Below are 21,702 nucleotides of genomic sequence, written 5' to 3'. Positions count from 1 at the left end.
TTGCACCCCTTTGCTCTGGGTCCTCACCTCCTGGCTAGGGGAACTCGGTTGCAACAGGAAAGCAAACACCTTCCTCGCATTCACTGGATCATGCCCCCACTCAGTTTTCTCTGATAACGAACTTAGGAGGACACCAAATCCCTTGATGGAGAGTTGGGCTGCAAAAGCCAATCCCAAATTTTGCTAGAACAGCCAGAGCCATCTTTCCCATAGGGCTTAGTGGTGTGTTGTGCCAGGGTGCAGGCCTCTCAGGGGGTCCCTAGCAAGTGGCTTCCCGGACCATTTGCGGGTCGGATTGGGAAGGCGATTGGGCCGCATCTGGCCCATGGGCCTTAGATTGCCTACCCCTGCTCTAAACAAAGGAGAAGTCCACTCCCTGCCACTCTGTCACCAGTGGGGCAGGAGTTGGAAACTGATGAACCTGTCAAGGCCTTACATTGAACTCAGTGTTGCACGCACAGGCAGGCTTTCCCAGATTTCAGATGGGGGACATTTCCTGGTCTACCTGACTGCACCTGGGGCTTTCTGCAGGAAAACAGATGTTCTGCCACTGAGCTGTGGTCCTTCCCAAGGTGCCACCGAAGGATGATCTGGTTTGGGGGCCTGTGAGAGAGAAGAGGAGGGTTTGTGGGAGAGACCCAGAGGGCTCGATGACTGTCTCCAGCATTGGCCCTCAGGGGGACTGGGATGGGCATGGAAATTGCAGGGTGCCGTGGCGACCCGGGAGCGGGATCTCTTAGGTTGCTGAGATGACTTGCAAGATCCTGGGATTCCCCCCTCAGGTGTGGATGTGTGCTACTGAAGCTAAAAATAGATCTTTCTGCGAGGTTGAGAGCTCCCAGGCTGCCTCCTGCTTTGAAAATGAAAGAAAGGAGTGTAGAATGGGCTCTCGTGGTGACTTCAGCGTGAGTTGTGCTTGCCTCCAGCCAGTGACTTGAGAATTAATGTGATTCAGTTTGACAAGCTGGTTTCTCTCTACCAACCCCCCCCCCCGGGCTCTGCCTCGGTTTGCAACAAAATCTGGCAACTTGCAAAAAAGATTAGCGGCCACCAGGAGCTACAGATCGCAGGACAATTTGGGGGAAGCTGGCGGCTTAAATGCTAGGTAAAGGTAAAGGGACCCCTGACTGTTAGGTCCTGTCGTGGACGACTCTGGCGTTGCAGCGCTCATCTCGCTTTATTGGCTGAGGGAGCCGGCGTACAGCTTCCGGGTCATGTGGCCAGCATGACTAAGCCGCTTCTGGCGAACCAGAACAGCGCACGGAAACGGCGTTTACCTTCCCGCCGGAGCGGTACCTATTTATCTACTTGCACTTTGACGTGCTTTCGGACTGCTAGGTTGGCAGGAGCAGGGACCGAGCAACGGGAGCTCACCCCATCACGGGGATTCGAACCGCCAACCTTCTGATCGGCAAGTCCTAGGCTCTGTGGTTTAACCCACAGCGCCACCCACGTCCCTACATAAAGTGCTATGAGGATCCTTTAAATGCCTGGTGCAGGCGGTTTCTCTGCCCCATTCCCAACTCTTGTGTTCTGCGACTTCTAACATGTAACATCTGACTGTAAGAAGGGCCTGTGCTGGGTCAGGCCAAAGGGGACACCATATAGCCCGGAAACCTGTTTGCACAGTGGCTGACTAGCATCCCGTTGTGGGAAGCCTGCAAACAGGATCTGAACACAAGACCCCTCTCTGCTCCAGCTGGGGAGCTAGTGACTTTGGGCAGCCCTCTCTTCCTCCATGAATGCATCCCATGCTCTTTTAAAGCCTGGTGGTCCTCACTGCCTCCAGTGGGAGGGAGTTCCACATTCTAACTCTGCACTGCGTGAAGAAGTCCTTTCATTTTATCTGTCCCAAATCTTCCCCGCATTCAGCTTCATGAGAGAGGAAGGAAAACCTTTCTCCATCTGCTTTCTATTGTTCTGCCTTTTACCTGCCTTTTTCTTCAAAGCGTCTGCCACCGTCCTTTCATAGGGAAGTTGCATCCTTCCCTCCATCCTTTTGGCTGCACTTTTCTGAACCTTTTCCAGCTCTGCAAAATCTGGTCAACTGCAACCAACCAGTGTTCGAAACTCCCATTGTCCCAGGCGCATTTTGCGACAGGGAATTTCATTAATGCGGGCAGTTTCTGAGTTCTGGGTGCAGTTTTGAGCCTAAGATTTCAGATTAAAGGTGCCACTGATGGAAAGGAGGACCTTTTTCTGCCACCCCACTTCCAGCCACTCTCTGAAGACTGGAGAAGAGACCCTCTTAAGAATATTAGGGGGCTGGGCAGGGGAAGGACTAGACCATGTGAAAAATGAAAAGATTTTAGCTGCAGTTCGTTCATTTTCAGCTTTGTATTCTTCTTATAAAAAAGCACACCTGGACAGTCCGTTGTTGCGCCCATAACCTTGGTTTAAGGTGCCATTTGAGCAAGTTGCATCTTGGCTTGGCGTCTGGGAGAACCTGCTCCCAGCCTTTTCCCACCTGGCCTCTGAAGGCCCTGACTGACTCCAGTTGCAAAAGCTGAGGTTGCTGAATGGACTATTGCCACTGCTGTTATTGATATCCATGTTTGGTCTCTTTATTTTCGATCTTCTCAGGATGTTTCTGACGACGTCTCCTAGAATCCTAGAGTTGGAAGGGACTCCTAGAATCCTAGGGATGTGGGTGGCGCTGTGGGTTAAACCACAGAGCCTAGGACTTGCGATCAGAAGGTCGGCGGTTCGAATCCCCGCGACGGGGTGAGCCTTCGAAAGCACGTCAAAGTGCAAGTAGATAAATAGGTACCGCTCCGGCTGGAAGGTAAACAGCGCTTCCGTGCGCTGCTCTGGTTCGCCAGAAGCGGCTTAGTCCTGCTGGCCACATGACCCGGAAGCTGTACGCTGGCTCCCTCGGCCAATAAAGCGAGATGAGCGCTGCAACCCCAGAGTCATCTGCAACAGGACCTAATGGACAGGGGTCCTTTTACCTTTACCCAGAATCTTAGAACTAATGTAGAGTTGGAAGGGACCCTGGGACCCTGAGAGTCATCTAGTCCAACCCCCGCGATGCAGAGATCTCAACCTGGCCATCCAAAAAGTGTCAATTTTTTTCGATGTTGCAAGCTGCCAGTTGAGCATGACTTTAGCTTTGGAAAGGCGGCACACAAACCGGACGGATTGCGAGCCAAGTGCAGTGTGTGCATAGCTGTCAACGTTTCCCTTTTTTTAAGGGAAATTCCCTTATTCCGAATAGGATTCCTCGCAAGAAAAGGGAAAAGTTGACAGCTATGATGTGTGTGTTTGGGTACATCTCTGCCCGAGCCTCCCCTTCGCTCCCATACTGGGCAGCTTCCTTTGCGCAGCCGCTGCCTCCTTGCGTACAGGACGCGCGCGCAACGTCTCTCTCTCGCGCTCTCTCTCTCTCTGCTTTTGCTGTCATGGAAAAATCGGCCGCAAGATTCCCCGGTTGCCAGGCAACGCGATGGGATCAGCATCATCAGCACCAAATGCCCCGCCCTGCGCGGGAGGGGGCGGGGCGAGCAGGAGGCGGGGAGGGGGCGGGGTTGAGCTGGATCGGAGAGCATAAAAGGGCCCCGCGCGCAGCCCGGCCGCAGAGGACTATGCGGACGCTCCCTCTGGCGCACGAGCTGCGCGCACGTCTGGATGCGGCTGCGGGCCTCGCGGGGGCTATGAGAAAGCTGGACCGGAGCGCCTGCAGGGTGAGGCTTTTGCTCTGAAATTTTGGGGTTCAGGGAGGGTGGGGGTTGGAAGCAAGGAGCTGGGCGCGGTGGAGCGCGCTCTGCACGTGCCCAGGGGGCATGTTCCTGTTCCGCAGCTAGGACGCCGGGGCTGGGGGAGTCCATTTCCCCTAAGCCATCGGTAGCCTTTTAAATGCACGTGGGTTTTTATGTTGGAAAGCGCCTGGGGGTCTCCGGAGGGAGGCGGAATATCTGTTTGCAAGCGGTTTTCACCACGTTGCAGCCGAGCTGCTGGCGGGGTCCCTCGGTTCCAGCGAAGTCTTAACTCAGAGGAACGCGCAGGATTTTACTGGGGCCCGTTTAAGTGCCAGGGATCTGGTTGGAGGCCGTCGTGCCGGTGCAATTGTAGGAGTCTACTCGGAGTAGGGCTCAGCGCCGTGGCTCCGGCCAGGCAGGATGCTGGATGGAAGTCTTCAGGGAGGGGTGGAGCATCCAAGCACCCCCCCACCCGGCCCAATGTGAAGTGCAAGCGAAGAGTTTTGCCGGGGAGGGCGTAAAAAAAGTGTTGTGTGTGTCCCGCACCCCCTCGACTCTCAGTGGTTCTCATTTGGGTCAGTCTCTCTAACCTACCTCATGGGGCTGTTGCGAGGATAAAGTTGTTGTTGTTGTTGTTGTTTGTTGTTAATTAGATTTATATACATAGTAAGATCTCAGGGCAGATCACGGAATAAAAATGGAGAGGGTGGGAAGGCTTGTGTGCCACAAGCTTGGAGAAAAGGTGGAATAAAAATGTAAGGAGATTTCAGCGCTGTGAATCTGTCTGCAGAACTTCTGCCGCCTCTATTCTCCATCCTTTAATAGTCATGGATGTTTTGGGGTGAGCCAAAATGTTGGCGGGGGGGGGCTGATCTTCCTACTGGAGCACAAACCTAGCAAGCCTCTGAACCTGAGCATCACTACTTACTACCCTCCTGGCATGCCTCGGTTTCCCCTGTGAGAAATGCATTGCTGAGGTTTCCTCCACTGTAGGGGGCTGGACTGGGTGTCCCTTAAGGTCCCTTCCCACTCTGCAGTTGTGGGATTCTGTGGGGTGGGAGGGAGGGAACAGGCTCTACTCTCACCGCTGACTGTTTACAAAAGGCAGGTGGAAAACTTGGCACCGGCCGCTCAGGGCGCTGCGCCCGCAGGCCCGTGCCAACCAACCTAACCTGTCAGGGCAGGTGGAATGGCTGAGGTTTCTGCTGTTGCCATTTCCCATGAAGATCTCTCCTGTGCTTTCCCCCCCATCCCGCCTGGGGGGGCAGTTGGAAGCAGATCTTGGAAAGACAGAGAGAGAGAGAGAGAGAGAGAGAGGGCAAAAGGGCAGCCTGGGCGTGGAACAGGTTTTGGGGGAGTGGCGAGGGTGGCAGGATGCGGCTGCCTCGCTCACCTACCAAAGCTCACTTTTGCAAGAAGGTCCAAAGGCTTTGAACCCCAGCCAGATGGGCTGGGTATCAATAATAAAATTACTATCCTCATCATCATATTAACCTGGAAGCTGGAAACTTTTCCCCAAGTCCCAGTTGTGTGGGTTCCGACTAGATCCTTGGTGACAAAAGAGAAAGCACTCTGTATGCGCTCAGAAGCACCCTGTCCGTACGTGTCGTGATTTGAGCCCTGGAACCTTGTGAAAAAAGGAAGTTACGGAGCTGGAAGAGGGTCAGCTCAAGGGAACCAAAATGATAGAGAGGATGCAGCAACATTTGGGGCTGTTTAGCTGAGAGAAAGAGCAAGTCGGAGGAGGAAAGAGAAGTGGAAAAATTAGTCATGGCCTGGAGAAAGTGGACAGAGTCCGTCGTAACAAGAGGACTTGTGGGCATCCAGTGAATGCTGGAAGATTCAAGACAGCTCAAAGGAAGGCATTCCTTTGTTGTTGTTGTTTAGTTCTGTCTGACTCTTCGTGACCCCCTGGACCAGAGCACGCCAGGCACTCCTGTCTTCCACTGCCTCCCGCAGTTTGGTCAAACTCATGCTGGTAGCTTCGAGAACACCATCCCACCATCTCGTCCTCTGTCGTCCCCTTCTCCTTGTGCCCTCCATCTTTCCCAACACCAGGGTCTTTTCCAGGGAGTCTTCTCTTCTCATGAGGTGGCCAAAGTCTTGGAGCCTCAGCTTCAGGATCTGTCCTTCCAGTGAGCACTCAGGGCTGATTTCCTTCAGGATGGAGAGGTTTGATCTTCTTGCAGTCCATGGGACTCTCAAGAGTCTCCTCCAGCACCAGAATTCAAAAGCTTCCATTCTTCTGCGATCAGCCTTCTTGATGGTCCAGCTCTCACTTCCATACATCACTACTGGGAAAACCATAGCTTTTACTATACGGACCTTAGGTAGCGCAAAGGTAAACTGTGGAACTCCCTAACACAGGAGATAGGGGATTGGACAAATTCATGGATAATTATGGGACACAGCTCTCAGTTGCTACCACCCACAATGGCTGTGTGTGTCACCCACTCCCAGAGGCGGAAAATGCCTCTGATTGCCAGTTGCTGGACAGCAGAAATGTTGTGCTCAGGTCCTGCTTCTCACTGGGGCATCTGGGTGGTCACTGTGGGAACAGGAGGGTGGACTGGATGAGCCCTTGGCCTGATCCGGCAGCCAGGCTGCTCTTAGGCTCCTGTGGAACCTCCAGGTCCAGAGGCAGTCTATCCAGATTCCTAGTTTATTTGGGGGTATTTGGCCCCTGTGGCAATAATAAATTTTTATTTATACCCTGCCCTTCCCAGTTCAAAAACCGGGCTCAGGGTGGCTAACAACAAATTTAAAACACTTTAAAACACTTAATTATAAAAACAGCATAAAATACAGTATAAAAACATGAATGACAATGAAATTCAAAAATCAATTTAGGGGAATTTAGGGGATTTAGATAATCCCCAGGGCTAGCTGGCTGAATTGGTCCTACTTGGGCCAGCAAAGAGGCCAGGGGAGAATTAGCTTTGGGGTCTCAGAGCGGGTGATCTTCATAAAAGGGAGGGGGAGGGAAGAGAAGGGAATTAAAAGATCAGGCTGAATTCAAATTAAAGGCCAGGCGGAACAGCTCCGTTTTGCAGGCCCTGTGGAAGGAAATCAAGTCCTGCAGGGCCCTGGTCTCATGGGACAGAGCATTCCACCAGGTCGGAGCCATCACTGAGAAGGCCCTGGCGGAGGATAGTCTGACTTCCTTAGGGCCCGGGACCTCTAAACTGTGGTTATTCATGGACCTTAAGGTCCTCTGCGGGGCAGACCAGGAGAGGCGGTCCCGGGGATACGGGGGCCCTAAGCCACAAAGGGTGCTGGACTAGATGGGGCCCCTGTTGGTCTCATCCAGCAGCCGAGCTCTTCTGATATTCTTGCCTTCAGATCCCCGAGGAAAACCAGCAACAGAGCAGAGCCATCCTGGCTAGGAGCTGTCTCCAGCCTCCTTGTCCTCCATGAATTTGCCCAATCCTAGTTCACACAGGATGGTAGAGTTGGAAGGGACCCTTCGGGGTCATCTAGTCCAACCCCCTGCTTCAGTACCTCCGGAGGTTCGAAGCCACCCAGGTTGGTAGCCGTCACTGCCCTCTTGAAGGAGCGAGTTCCATAGCTGAACTCTAGGCGATTTGCACTACGGTTCCCATGGATGGGAGTTGTAGTCCAAAGTGTCTGGCAGGTGCCGGATTGAAGACGATGGCAGAAGGGCATGGCGGAGGGGAGGAATTGTGGCTGAGCATGTGAGTTATTGGCTTGGTTTTGTATTTTCATTTTTTATTTTTCTGTTGTGAAACTACCCTGGTATCTTCGGAAGAAGGGCAGTAAACAGATTTTAATAATAATAAAATCAATGGTGGTGGGGACCAGTTCAGGAGTTGGAGCCAAGACCCCTGGCCCTCTCTCCCTCTGCCCCTTCTTATAAACTTGGCAGTGGCTCAGCCCTGCCAATTTCAAAGTGAGGAAAACCAAGGGTGCTTCTGAGCATATGCAGAGTGCCACTCACTACCATCCCGAGCAAGTCTTCCTTGTCTCACCTGGGCAATAAATAAGGCTTGGCCCTTTGGCAGGTGTCAACTCCCCGCCCCGCCCCCCAGGCAGTTGTTTGCTTTTCAGCTGTGGCAAATTGAGCAACCCCCCCTTGCTGCCTCCTGCTCACAGTGGAAACTCTGTCATGCTGTGGTTAGCGATGTGGGAGGAAGAGGGAGGTTTTTCCGCTGAGCTGAGGTGCAACTGGATGGACCCAGATCACAGCAGATCTCTGCTTGTGAGCTGGGGTGGGGTGGGGGGGACGAGAGTAGGAGCGCTGTGGCCTGCCTGGGGTGGGGGCTGCGAATGAAGAAGGGTCCCCTAGAGTCATCTAGTCCACCCCCTGCAAAAGAAACAGGGCCCCTTCAGTGGTGGCCTCCAGGCTTTGTGCAGGATGCCTATACAGTGGTGCCCCGCAAGACGAAAAACTCGCTAGACGAAAGGGTTTTGCGTTTTTTGAGTCGTTCCGCAAGACGAATTTCCCTATGGGCTTGCTTCGCAAGACGAAACGGCTTGCGAGTTCTTGCGAGTTTGTTTCCTTTTTCTAAAAAACCGCTAAGCCATTAATAGCCGCTAAGCCGTTAATAGCCGTGCTTCGCAAGACGAAAAAACCGCAAGACGAAGAGACTCGCGGAACGGATTAATTTCGTCTTGCGAGGCACCACTGTACCAGCCCCTTTCGGCTTTTTGCAGCTTCAATCAGGCCAGTGGTTCCCAGACTTTTTGGGAGGGGGCCCACCCCCACCCCCCCGTTCCATAAACTCACCCCCTGTGAGCTCTTCCTGACCCTATGGAAAGCATTGTTCAGAACAGCGATTTGCATGGGCTTCTTAGGAAGATAAGAACGCCATAAAATCCAAAACAAAACGGTGACGATTCATTGCGCATGTATTCAAAATCCAGTTAAAACTATTTGGCTCAGTTACTTGGGTTGTTACGTATTTTGTGTTCTCGTTTTGTTCTTTATGACGTGAACCGCCCTGTCATCTTTGGATGCATGCAAATTTAATTTTTAAAAAAACTGAGAACCCCCAGGGAATCTCATTCCACCCCGGGGTGGGTGGGGTTTTGCCACTGCCCACTTTGAGATCCACTGAAGGTGGGGGGTTCAAATCTCTGCTGGCGTCTCTTAGCCAGGCTGGGGAAGAAGACCAGCCGAGATTCCTGCCCTGCAAGGGGTTGGGCTGGATGACCCTCGGGGTCCCTTCCAGCTCGACATTCCTGTGATTTTATGACCGCTGGAGAGCCACAGCCTCGCTGCATGGACAATACTGTTGTCGTTGTTTAGTCGTGTCCGCCTCTTCGTCACCCCCTGGACCAGAGCACGCCAGGCACTCCTGTCTTCCACTGCCTCCCGCAGTTTGATCAAACTCATGCTGGTAGCTTTGAGAACACTGTCCCGCCATCTCGTCCTCTGTCGTCCCCTTCTCCTTGTGCCCTCCATCTTTCCCAACATCAGGGTCTTTTCCAGGGAGTCTTCTCTTCTCATGAGGTGGCCAAAGTCTTGGAGCCTCAGCTTCAGGATCTGTCCTTCCAGTGAGCACTCAGGGCTGATTTCCTTAAGAATAGATACGTTTGATCTTCTTGCAGTCCGTGGGACTCTCCAGAGTCTCCTCCAGCACCATAATTCAAAAACATCAATTCTTCGGTGATCAGCCTTCTTCATGGTCCAGCTCTCACTTCCATACATCAATACTGAGCTTGGGAGAATTTCCCCAACTAATTTAGCAATGACTCCTCTACAGGGTGTGGGTGTGTGTGTGTCTCCCCCCTCCCCCCGCCAGTGAATTCCAGTTCTGCTTTTGGAAATATGGGGTCTAATTGGGTTTCACAAATACAGTGGTGCCCTGCAAGACGAATGCCTTGCAAGACGGAAAACTCGCTAGACGAAAGAGTTTTCCGTTTTGGAGGTGCTTCGCAAAACGAATCTCCTATGGGCTTGCTTTGCAAGACGACAATGTCTTGCGAGTTCCTGCTGGTTTTTTCCCTCCCCCCCCCTTTTTCTAAGCCGCTAAGCCGCTTATCAGCTGATCCGATCAGCAGATAAGCCGCTAAAAGCCGCTAATAGCGCTAATCCGCTAATCCGTCAATGGGCTTGCTTCGCAAGACGAAAAAACCAAACCGCTAGACGGATTCTTTTCGTCTTGCGAGGCACCACTGTAAATGGAAAACGCAGGCAGGTTAGGCCGGCTGTGGGCAGGATCCAGCCCCTGAAGCAGCCTGATCTGGCCTTTCTTCCAAATTTCTTTATTAATTTTCCACATTTATAACAAATATAACATATAAAACACACAAAACAAAACACGTCACAATACTAAAAAATAAAAAGCCATATTCCTTCTTATATTCATTTTCAATTCCATTGTTAAGTGACTTCTTCACACCCCCCTTAACTGAATTTCATTATATCACCTTGTAGCAGTTCTCCCAAACGTCTTTCCAAATAATTAGTTCCTTCAGGTAACTATATCCAACTCTTTTCTTATTATCTTAAATCCATATTACTATGCCACATTCTTATTGTTATCCTAGGCCTATTTAGTGCTTTCAAGAACCTTCTCAATTATCTTATATTACAATATTTAGCTAAATAGACTTTAAATTTCATCCAGTCTTCTTGGTATTCCTCCTCTTTCTGCTCGCGGATTCTTCCAGTCAGGTCAGCCAGCTCCAGAAACTCCAACATCTTCATCTGCCGTTCTTCGACCATTGGTATTTCTTGAGATTTCCATTTTTTTTGCTAATAGCGGTCTGATCTGGCCTTTCTTCACAGACAGCTTCCGCCGTGGCCACCGCTGTCTTGGTTCTGATGATTGTAGGCCCCTCAGGGCAGAGACCTCCATCTCGACTTTGTTTTGTACATTGTACACAGACTGCGCTGGAGAAATAAATGCCGGTTTATTTGGTGGAGGTGTGGCCGCATTCTGCTTGCGGCTCTGCTTATCTGGCTGCCCCAGCTGCGTCCATCTCAACCTGCCAGACCCACCGCCTTCCCTCAAAGCGGGGTGGGGTGGATTTGGGGAAAAGGAGACGGAACCCAAGATGCAAAGTTCCCGTCTTTCTCTTTTCGCTTCTTCTTATATATGTATTTTTAAAATATGAGCTCTCTTGGGAGCTTGTGGACTCCCTTGGAAGTTTTTAAGCAGAGGTTGGGTTTCCACCTATCCTAGATGCTTTAGTGGGGATCCCTAGATTGCAGGGGGTTGGACTAGAGCACCTTTGGGGGTCCCTTCCAGGTCTACAATTCTATGAAAAACTACTCTCCTCCCGGGGGCTTCTAAAGACCTGTAATTTGGATGCCTGTTTGACTGTTTGGAGAAGAGTGTAATGGGTGAAATTCCTCCTTTCCTGTAAGATCAAGGTGGATTTGACAGAATTTATTTCCTGCCACTAAACTGAGGCATCATACATAAACTCTGGGGGGGGGGCAAATAATAATAATAATAATAATAATAATAATAATAATAATAATAATAAATATTTTATTTATAATAATAACAATAACAATAATAAATAAAAATAATATTTTATTTATAATAATAACAATAATAATAATAAATAAAAATAATATTTTATTTATAATAATAACAATAATAATAATAAAAAATAATATTTTATTTATAATAATAATATTTTATAAATATGATATTATATTTATACCCCGCCCATCTGTCTGGGTTTCCTCAGCCACTCTGGGCGGCTTCCAACAAAATATTAAAATACAATGGTTTGTTAAACATTAAAAGCTTCCCTAAACAGGGCTGCCTTCAGATGTCTTCTAAAAGTCTGGTAGTTGTTGTTCTCTTTGACATCTTGTGGGAGGGCATTCCACAGGGCGGGTGCCACCACCGAGAAGGCCCTCTGGCTGGTTCCCTGTAACATGGCTTCTCACAGCCAGCGAACTGCCAGAAGGCCTTCAGAAGAGGACCTCAGTGTCCTGGTAGAACGATGTGGGTGGAGACGCTCCTTCAGGTATAAATAAAGAAATAATGAAAAGGTAGACCCCCCAGGTCCAAAATGAGCTGGACATCTGCGCTATCCAGCAGATTTTTCTCCTCTTTGTGTAGAATTATAGAATTGTAGTGTTAGAAGGGAGCCCCAGGGGTCATCCAGTCCAACCCGCCTCAATGCAGGTATTGCAGCTACAGAATCCCGGGTGGATGGCCAGCCCAACCTCTGCTTAAACACCTCCAGTGAAGGACTGGGGACTCGGAGCAGCTGTTTCTGTAGTGGGTGAGAAACTGCCTGAGTTTTGCACACTCCGCTATGCTGCGGCATCTGCTTAAGCAGAACAGGGCGTGATCATAGAATCCTAGAGTTGGAAGAGACCACAAGGGCCATCGAGTCCAACCCCCCCGCCAAGCAGGAAACACCATCAGAGCACTCCTGACATAAGGTTGTCAAGCCTCTGCTTAAAGACCTCCAAAGTAGGAGACTCCACCACACTCCTTGGCAGCAAATTCCACTGTCAAACAGCTCTTACTGGCAGGAAGTTCTTCCTAATGTTTAGGTGGAATCTTCTTTCTTGTAGTTTGGATCCATTGTTCCGTGTCTGCTTCTCTGGAGCAGCAGAAAAGTGATGGAGTAGAGTGTTTTGCATGACGTTTCAGATACAAAATTCTTGCTCTTGACCAAGTGGAAAGGGTCGCAGTTCTCCCCCCCCCCCTTTGATTGCCCCAAAAGGGCCCCAATTCTCCTAAGGCTCATGGTGTGTTTCCTTTTGTCTGCAGAACAAGCCCTGGAAGAAGCTGAGGAACATGGTGCAATGGTCGCCTTGTGTGGTTTCTTTCCGCAAGCGCTACCCCTGGGTCCAGCTGGCCGGCCATTCAGGTAACTCTGGGGTTGGAGGGGAGGAGGCTGGTTGGGGTGGGGTCCTGCGGGGGGGGGAGCATGTGTACAATTGTGGCCGGGTCTCCAGGCAGACCTTGGAATCTGGGGGGGGGGGGAGGAAGAAAGGCAGGGGATCCCCTCTGGAGACGCCTCCCCCCGACAAGTTAGGAACCCTCAATAGGTTCCTAAGCGCTAGAAATCATGGGTAATGCTGGCAGGCTCAGGAAAGCCCTTCCTTGTGAACATGCGGAACTGCCTGTGGCAGGAGGCAAGCGATGGATACAGACTTGGAGGGCATGATGATGATGATGATGATGATGACTCTGGGCGGCTTCCAACAAAACACTATAATACAATAACCTATTAAACATTAAAAGCTTTCCTGTAGTCCTCTAGTCCAGGACCCCAGTAATGCAGGAAAACGCAGCCATCCCTGCCTCTTGTGGCAGTGGGTTCCACAGCTCTCCCGCCTTTCCTCCAAACTAGAAAAACCCCAAATGCTGCGATTTTTCTTCTTCCTCCACCCCCACCATCATTTCAGTTGCCCTTTTCTGAACTCTGCAATATCCTTCTGGGTGGGTGGGGGGAAGGGGAGGTGACCAGGACTGGACATGGGATCCCAGATGCAGCTGCACATTTGCATTGGGACAGCAGATTTCAATAATAAGAATAACCACCACCACCACCACAACAACATATTATTTATACAACAACAACAACATATTATTATTTATACCCCGCCCATTTGGCTGGGTTCCCCCAGACACTCTGGGCGGCTTCCAACAGAACACTAAAATACAATAACCTATTAAACATTAAAAGCTTCCCTAATGAGGGCTACCTTCAGATGTCTTCTAAAAGTCTGGTAGTTGTTTATCTCTTTGACATCTGGTGGGAGGGCGTTTCACAGGGCGGGTGCCACCACCAAGAAGGCCCTCTGCCTGGTTCCCTGTAACTTGGCTTCTCGCAATGAGGGAACTGCCAGAAGGCCCTCAGAGCTGGACCTCAGGGTCCAGGCAGAGCAATGGGGGTGGAGAGGCTCCTTCAGGTATACTGGACCAAGGCCGCTTCCTTTCCCAATGCTCTTCTGGCGGCCGCTGCAAGCGCCAGGGGTCGTGCTTTGCCCCGAGGGCAGCATCTCCCGCCCCCTGACCAACTCTTCTTGATACCTTGTCTCTTCTCCCCCGCAGGCAACTTCAGGGCCGGGGATTTTGGCTGCATCCTGAAAAAGTACTGCCCCAGCGAGCAGCAATGCCTGGAGCGCCTGGCGTGTGATGCGCTGCAGCCCTACGTCCCGGCCTATTATGGGGTGGTGGAGCGCGATGGGGAGACCTACATCCAGATGGAGGACCTGCTGGCCGGCTTTGACGCGCCCTCCATCATGGACTGCAAGATGGGAGTCAGGTGAGCCCTTCAAGCCACCTGGGGAGGCGATACCAGGAGGTCATCCAGCCTGACCCCAAGCCAGAGGAGCAGCGTCAAGATGGGCGCCTGACCTTGTGCTTCTCTTCTCTCCCCCCGGCGCAGGACGTACCTCGAGGAGGAGCTGGAGAAGGCGAGGCAGCAGCCCTGTCCGCGCAGAGACATGTATGACAAGATGGTGGCTGTGGATCCGGCGGCTCCCACGGCAGAAGAGCATGCGCAGAGCGCCGTCCTGAAGCCCCGCTACATGCAGTGGAGGGAGACTCTCAGCTCCACCACCACGCTTGGCTTTCGCATCGAAGGCATCAAGGTGAGCGACCGCAGCAGGGAGGGGCACTCTTTTTTTAAAAAAAATAAAAAAATAGCGTCTTTATTGATTTAAAGTACAATCATACATTACAACGGAATAAACACGAGAATGAAAAAGAAAAGAGAAAAGGAAAAGAAAGAAAGAAAAACAAACAAACAAACAAAAATTATCAATAACGAAAAGAATCAGTTAAAAAGCTAATCATTTACACAGCATCATAAAGTCTTCTGAGAAAAACTTCCAGTCGTTTTCATTGTACTTTTTATATTGTCTTCGTTTTATCGCACAGTTTATTTTATGCCTTTTTCTATATATTCCTCTAAGATGTTTATTATACACAAGTATCATTTAGTTATGGGATGCGGGTGGCGCTGTGGGTTAAACCACAGAGCCTAGGACTTGCTGATCAGAAGGTCGGCGGTTCGAATCCCCACGACGGAGTGAGCTCCCGTTGCTCGTTCCCTGCTCCTGCCAACCTAGCAGTCCGAAAGCACATCAAAGTGCAAGTAGATAAATAGATACTGCTCCAGCAGGAAGGTAAACGGCGTTTCCGTGTGCTGCTCTGGTTCGCTAGAGGCAGCTTAGTCATGCTGGCCACATGACCCAGAAGCTGTACGCCGGCTCCCTCGGCCAGTAAAGCGAGATGAGCGCCGCAACCCCAGAGTCGGCCACGACTGGAACTAATGGTCAGGGGTCCCTTTACCTTTACCTTTTATCATTCAATTCTGCTAGAATAATATCATTTTTACAATATAATCTTATATACTTCTTGAATAATTGCCATTTTCTGTATATTTTTTGATTCAGGGCTCCCGTGACTTTTCCAGTCAGCTTTGCTAATTGAAAATACTCGATCATGAGTGTTTGCCAATCTATTACCGTATTTTTTGCTCTATAACACACACCAGACCATAACACACACGTAGTTTTTAGAGGAGGAAAACAAGAAAAAAAATATTCTAAACGAAATAGTAGATATATGATTTTTGTGGTTCGTGCTGTGGCCACAGACATGTGATCTGACAGTGAGTTTGGAGTAGCCCAATGCAAAAATCCTGAGGATCCATGTGGATCCGTGCTTTGTAACCATGGAGGAGGGAAGGAAGGAAGGAAAACCATGGATCCTCTGCTCACGACTGCAGCAGATCCCCCCGCCACGCGCAGGCATTCGCTCCATAACACGCACAGACATTTCCCCTTACTTTCTAGGAGGAAAAAAGTGAGTGTTATGGTGCAAAAAATACGGTATTATTGTTGTTCGCGTTGTTTCACTTCTGGCTACGAGTATTCTTGAGTTGGGGAGAGCTGCTCTGGTCCTGGGGGGGGGGGCGCCTGCCTGGGGCATCTCGTTGGCCCCTGTGAGAAGAAATGGCCAGACTAGATGGGCACACCTTTGGCCTCGTCCAGGAGCAGTCTATCACGATTCATAGGTTCTTAGGGGGATCTGTCCACTGTGAGGACAGGATCCAGCGGCCGCTTCTTACGCTCTTATGACTGTGACGGGGGGGAAGTCCAGTTTCTGAAGCTGCCAGGGCTATTTGTAGTAATGCACCAACCTTTGCATTTGAATAAATTCAGCCCCAAAACAAACCAGGCACAGCTTTGTCCTCACAGCCTCTAAAAAATTATTTCTCCATGGCCACCGGGAAAGCACAGAGGTGGAGCCTCTAAGTTAATGTTTTAATGTTGTATTTTAATCTTGTTTTTAAGTTGTATTTCGATCAATCTGTTTTTATATCGGGTGTTAGCTGCCCTGAGCCCGGTCTAGGCTGGGGAGGGCAGGGTATAAATAAAATTTATTATTATTATTATTATTATTATTATTAGTCCCTTTGGCTCTGCTCATCGTTGGATCCTGGAGACGCAGTGCTGGCTTTTTTTTATAATAATGTTTATTGAAGTTTCACAAACAATAAAAAAATTCCAAAATTTAAACATAAGAAAAACTACAAAAATATAAAAATACAAAAAACAAAACACATAAAAAGTACACAATAAAAAACAGTTAACAAAAAGAGGGAAGAAAAAAGAAAAAATAAGAACAAAAAGAAAAACCAAAAGACAAAACAGAAAATAGATTAGTATTTTCAAATCTTATACTTCATTCACTAGTTTCTTGACCTCCTCACACCTCCCATTTTGTATTCCAGTTCAGATATTAAATTCAGCAAATCCTTACCCCTCTAACATTTATCCTCACTCAAGATATTAACCTATTATAAATATCAATTTTCCAATTATCAATCCCTATTTACATTTTCTTAGAAATCTTTTTACCAATACCACTTATTTTCCATCAGACATCGTTTTAACATTCCCGCAGTGCTGGCTTTTAAGGCTGCCTCGTTTCCCGACAGTCTGACATTGTTTTTCTCTTTCTCTTTTCAAGAAAGCGGACGGCACCTGCAACACCAGCTTCAAGAAGACTCGCCAACCGGAGCAGGTGACACAGGCCTTCTGGGACTTTGTGGATGGAGACAGGAGAGTCCTGGTGAGGGTCCCGATTCTGCCCAAGGGCACTAATCCCTTTGCAGGGAGGGGGGCCCATTTGACACTTTCCATGCTTTTCCTTCACATGCCACTTTTGAGATTTCTGTGGCCCCCTGCCCACTTTCGGTTTAGGTTTTTAAACCTTTTTGTAAAAGCAGCACTAGAATTTTCACAGTTGAGTTTTCAACCCCTTATTGTGCTTCTTCAAGTTTGGCTTTGTTTAAAACTTGCTATTTAGGTTTTCAAACTTTTTTTTGTAAATTCAGTATTAGAAACTGTACTTTTGAGTCTTCAATCCTTTATTACTGCGCTTTGCTTCAGCCCGGATTATAATACGCCAGAATTTTGGGGGTTCTACCCTTGTTTGAATTTTGGTCATTTAAAGTTTATGACTTTTCTATTTCCTTCTGAGGAAACTATATAGTTCAGTGAAATGAGGTTTGTAACCGGCATCCCGTTAAGGCTTTGTTTTATTTTAGGGTTTTCTAATTTTTTCCCTTACGCTTTTTGATTTTTTTATTATTTAGTTGATTTCCACAAGGTAATATTTCTAGTTGATTACTTCCCGTTTCAGGGATTTTCAGTATTTCATTTGTTTTGTGCACTTTTGGGAAAAGGCAGCCCATCTTCTCCAGGGTTTTCCTGGCACCTGCCCCAGTCGTGGCTCTGGGAAGGCTGTAGAATTTGGGAAGGGCTTATCGTATATCCTCTCAGGTCTCTCCTTCTTCTTTCCCCAGACACGCTACCTGGAGCGGCTTCAGGAAGTCAGGATGGCGCTCGAACAGTCCGAGTTCTTCAAGACGCATGAGGTGGGTCTCTTTCCGTGGAACGAGGTGGGGACTTCTGAGGGCATCTGGTAGGCTGCTGCAGGGTCTTGGGTCCTTGATTTTGGGGACCCTGCCTCTCATTCCCCCGCCACGCTCAGGGTACTTTTCCATCTCATTTTGGCTTTCCGTTTGCATGGTGCCTTTCTAAGGTAAAAGGCAGTTTGCAAGCTCAAGAAACGGCAGGATGCGCAAGGAAGATGGCACATCAATCTGATCCAGTGCAAACAAGCCTTAATCTAAAAGCAAAGGCTTAAATGGATCCCAATCCATTAGGAGAGTACGCAGTAAAATTAACTTTCAGGATCTGGATAGTTAGCCTTGGTGAAGACTTGACGTTTTCATCCCCAAAAAAGTTTTTGAGTTTGTGCTGAAACGAGGCTGCATTTTAATGTTGTATCTTAATCTTGTTTTAAAGTTTTATTTCAATCAATTGTTTTACATCTGGTGTTAGCCGCCCTGAGCCCAGTTTTGGGAAGGGCAGGGTATTTTCCACACAAGAACAACAAAAAGCAAAAAATAACAATACACAAAACACAAAAACAAGCATATATTTAAAAAAATCCAAATCTTACAAATTAATAATATAAACACTAAAAAGGAAAACAAGCATTGACTTCTACCAATCCCACAGCACCTCCTTTACATCTCATTGTATCTTCCTGTTTTCCTGTTCATCTCTATCCTAACATCTAGGTATAAATCCCTCTTTCTGATCCTTTCACTTCACAAGGTTATTCCAAACTCAGCCAGATTTCTATCCTCGAACCTTGGCTTTTAAGGTATTCATTTAGGCACTCCCATTCCTTTTTCACTTCACTTTTTGGTTTTCGTCTTATTGTATCTGTAAATTTGGCTAATTCTAAATATACTGAAAGCTTACATAACCATTCTCCCCTAATGGGAAACTGATTCCCTTATTTCATGAAATCTATGCACCGCTTGATTGTACCCTTCAAAGTGGTTTCCAAAAAACTAAAAGCAAGAAAAAATTGCAACTCTTTTTTTAAAAAACGAAGAGTTACAATAAAAAAAGATGTAAGATTCACACCAGGAATTTCTAAGCGTCTGTGTAGAAGGGTTGGCCAATATCTGCTTTTCATCATTGCAATATCTCGCCAGCGAAACATTGCAATATACCAGTATGTCACCATAATGGTAGGCATAGCTGTCAACCGCCCCTTATTTGGCGGAACAGTCCCTTATCCCATCGCCATGTTCCGCTGCTATCCCTTATTGATGATGTCCCTTAAATTTCCAGGGTTTCAAAGGAAGCAGCTCCTCTCCCTCCCTGCCGGCCAGGGAGGAGGGAGGCTCCAACTGTGTTGCTTGGCTGCGTTGCTCACCCAATAAAGAGTCTAAGAACGACTAGGGGGGTGGAGCTTGCATGCCTTGTGCCAATCAAATCGGCTGTGTTGCCTGGGGACTCGCCTTTGCTCAGCGCTTCCCAGCAGAGAGGTGACGGTGGTTTTCCTTGAGGCTTCATTTGGCTCCTGGCTGAGCTTTCTGCCTTTGGCTCGGAGGGGCTCAGAAGTTGAACATACCTGTTATTGTAAAATCCCTTATTTTGGCTGCTGGTCCCTTATTTTTGAGGCTGCTGGTCCCTTATTTTCAAATCTGTAAGTTGACAGCTATGATGTTAGGCTTGCCGAAGCAAGGGTGCTTTTAGCACAGTCATTCATGTTCTCTTTTTTCTCTTCCTTTCTCTCCCAGGTGGTGGGCAGCTCTCTTCTCTTCATCCACGACCAGACGGGTCTGGCGCGGGTGTGGATGATCGACTTTGGCAAGACGGTGCCGCTGCCCGAGAAGCAGACTCTGACTCACCGCCTGCCCTGGCAGGAAGGCAACCGCGAGGACGGATACCTCTGGGGCCTGGACAACCTCATCGCCATCTTGGAGAGGATGTTGGGGAAGTGAGCCAGGAAGATGCAGCCGACATATCGAGACGGGGGGCCACCTTGGCTCCCCCGGGACTCTGCCGTTTAATTTATTCAGCCAGATATGCTACTGGAACCAGGGGGATACAGGGCCTGGGGCGGAACTGGAAGAACCCCAGGGGCCTTTCGGAAGGGGCCAGCTGGTTTTTGCACCGCTAAGTTTATTTATTGGCGTGATGGACGTGGTGGAAACCCCCTCCGACTTCTGTCCTGCACATGGTGGACAGTAAAGACTTCCGTGGACCAAGGCAGAACTCACCAGGGGCGTTGGGACTGAGTTTGGGGACGTGGGATTATTGGGGTGCCCGGTTTAGGGTCAAGACTTTGAACCACAGCGCTGGCCGTGCCCATTTCCCAAATGTCGGGAGAGACTGGAAAGGGGGGGGGTTGGAGGCGGGGCTTACTTCTGCTCCTCCCCCAAATATGCCCCTCCCACACCTGAGCCACAGCTTGGAAGCCCCATCAAGCGAAATACTTGCGTTTCTCTTCAGGGTTTGGGGAGTAAAGAGAAACTTGTGTCTTGCCTCTGCTTTGACTGTTAGGCTATCCGGGCGCCAGGAAAGTTAACTCTGCCCAAGGCAAACAGTTTGCCAAGCAGTTTGTTGCTTTTACAACCTGATGCACCAAAGGGGTTGGGGGGGGAGAACACCTTCCCCAATCGCTGCAGAAATAAATAGTGGAGTTCCACTGCCCTCCAAATTGCTTTGCCAGGGCCAGGCTGCCTATTTTTGGGGTGCTGAATCTGGGTTAGTTTTAACAAGCAGAAACCAGCGCGTAGGATCTTCCTGGGTGTGTGTGTGTGTGGGTTTTTTTCTGGTGGTTGGGAGGGGATTGTGGCTGTCCTTCGTCCCACCAGAGAAGGGAGCCGCTCCTCTGTATTTGAATGTATGTGTTTCTGTAAATTTTTATATGTTAAAAAAGTTTTTCTTTTTTTAAGGGAGATAAAGAACTACAAGCGATGTGCTGTTGCGTCTTAGCTTTATTTCAAGGTTGGATAATGAGAGAGAGAATGAATGAATGAATGAATCTTCAGAAAATCTGGCTTAGCCTTTACCAATTTAGCCTTTACCAATTCTGACTTAGCCTTTGTTTAGGGGTGTTAATGGAGACATCTGAGGTCTCCCTCAGGAATACCAGAGCAAAACAGCAGCCAGTCGGCTTGGTCTTTATTGAAGGCTGTCGCGACAGGACTCCCACCTGCCACCAGGTGAAACAAGATGGAAGCCCTGAACAAAAGAAGACCCCAACTTTTATTAGCTACTAATCTCCCATGCTACACCCCCAAGACTACATCACAAAGAAGAGGGGTTGAGGGAGGAGTTGTGGTGGTAACCTTGAGTGTCTTGTCACCTGTTCCACCTTTCCCCCTCCCCATGAGTACTTTCCAGTGGCCAAAAGGGAGTTTGCAGTTTCCTGCCCCCAGAGGGACGAGCTGATCACTGTCCTTTGTTTCAGTCCATGCTGAATCCACTCCCATATGCAGGTCCTTTGTGTGTATCTGAAGAAGTGTGCATGCACACGAAAGCTCATACCAAGAACTAACTTAGTTGGTCTTTAAGGTGCTACTGGAAGGAATTTTTTTATTTTGACTTTGTGAGTGTCATGGTCTTCTGTCTGGGACCATCAAGGTTGGCATGCCAACTGGGCAGGACTCCTGTGTATGTGCTGGTATGCTCAAGGGACTATGGCTGCCCTGTATCAAACCTTCCCCATTTTGTAGTCCTTCTTTCACGGAGTAAAATAAAAGTGGAACAGTGCAGATCCGATGTATGGTTGATTTTCTATGAATTTATAACACAAGCGTTGCGTATGTCGTGTGTGAGTAAGTTTGTACAAACTGAATGATTGGATGGGGGGGTTCCTGCAACGGGGGGGGGGGACACCAGATTCCTCCCTCCCCAGCCCATGGTGAAAGAAGGCCACCTGTCCCCATGCACTTCTCAGAACGACAGAATTGGAAGGGACCCAAAGAGGTCATCCAGCCCAACCCCATTTGCTTTGGCTCCTGGCCCCCTAGTTTTTCATCTGCACCTGCACAGATGAGAGTGGGGCTTTACAGGCTGTGACCCACAGAGAAGAGGGCTGGAAGACTGCCCAGCAGAGACGGAGAGGCATGACAGGCAAGACCCCCAGCCCAATTTGCACGGGGAGCTACAAGCCTTTCCCCAAATTCTGCCCAGCGAGACAGCCTTCGTGACAGAGATCTATTT

At 49.1% G+C, this 21,702-nt stretch overlaps 1 protein-coding gene across 1 annotated transcript; it reads left to right on the top strand.

Moving 5' to 3' along the window:
- Positions 1 to 3,561: 3,561 nt before the first annotated feature.
- Positions 3,562 to 20,451, top strand: ITPKC (inositol-trisphosphate 3-kinase C). Its single transcript, XM_082231291.1, has 7 exons — positions 3,562 to 3,683; positions 12,410 to 12,509; positions 13,700 to 13,913; positions 14,037 to 14,241; positions 16,631 to 16,732; positions 17,469 to 17,540; positions 19,269 to 20,451. Exons 1-7 carry the CDS (start codon positions 3,585 to 3,587, stop codon positions 19,470 to 19,472), a joined length of 996 nt encoding a protein of 331 aa, XP_082087417.1. The 5' UTR covers positions 3,562 to 3,584; the 3' UTR covers positions 19,473 to 20,451.
- Positions 20,452 to 21,702: the final 1,251 nt, after the last annotated feature.

This window comes from Podarcis vaucheri, assembly GCF_965113315.1.
Source record: "Podarcis vaucheri genome assembly, chromosome: 7".
Lineage (NCBI taxonomy): Eukaryota > Metazoa > Chordata > Lepidosauria > Squamata > Lacertidae > Podarcis > Podarcis vaucheri.
Note: the sequence above shows the minus strand (reverse complement) of the source record. Positions and strands in the feature narration are given on the sequence as shown.

Bases quoted from the DNA above. Each gene is read 5' to 3' on its own strand.
- ITPKC (XM_082231291.1), top strand. From the start codon at position 3,585: ATGCGGACGCTCCCTCTGGCGCACGAGCTGCGCGCACGTCTGGATGCG. The intron at 3,684-12,409 runs GTGAGGCTTTTG...TTTTGTCTGCAG, and splicing joins TGGACCGGAGCGCCTGCAGG to AACAAGCCCTGGAAGAAGCT. The intron at 16,733-17,468 runs GTGAGGGTCCCG...TTCTTTCCCCAG, and splicing joins ATGGAGACAGGAGAGTCCTG to ACACGCTACCTGGAGCGGCT.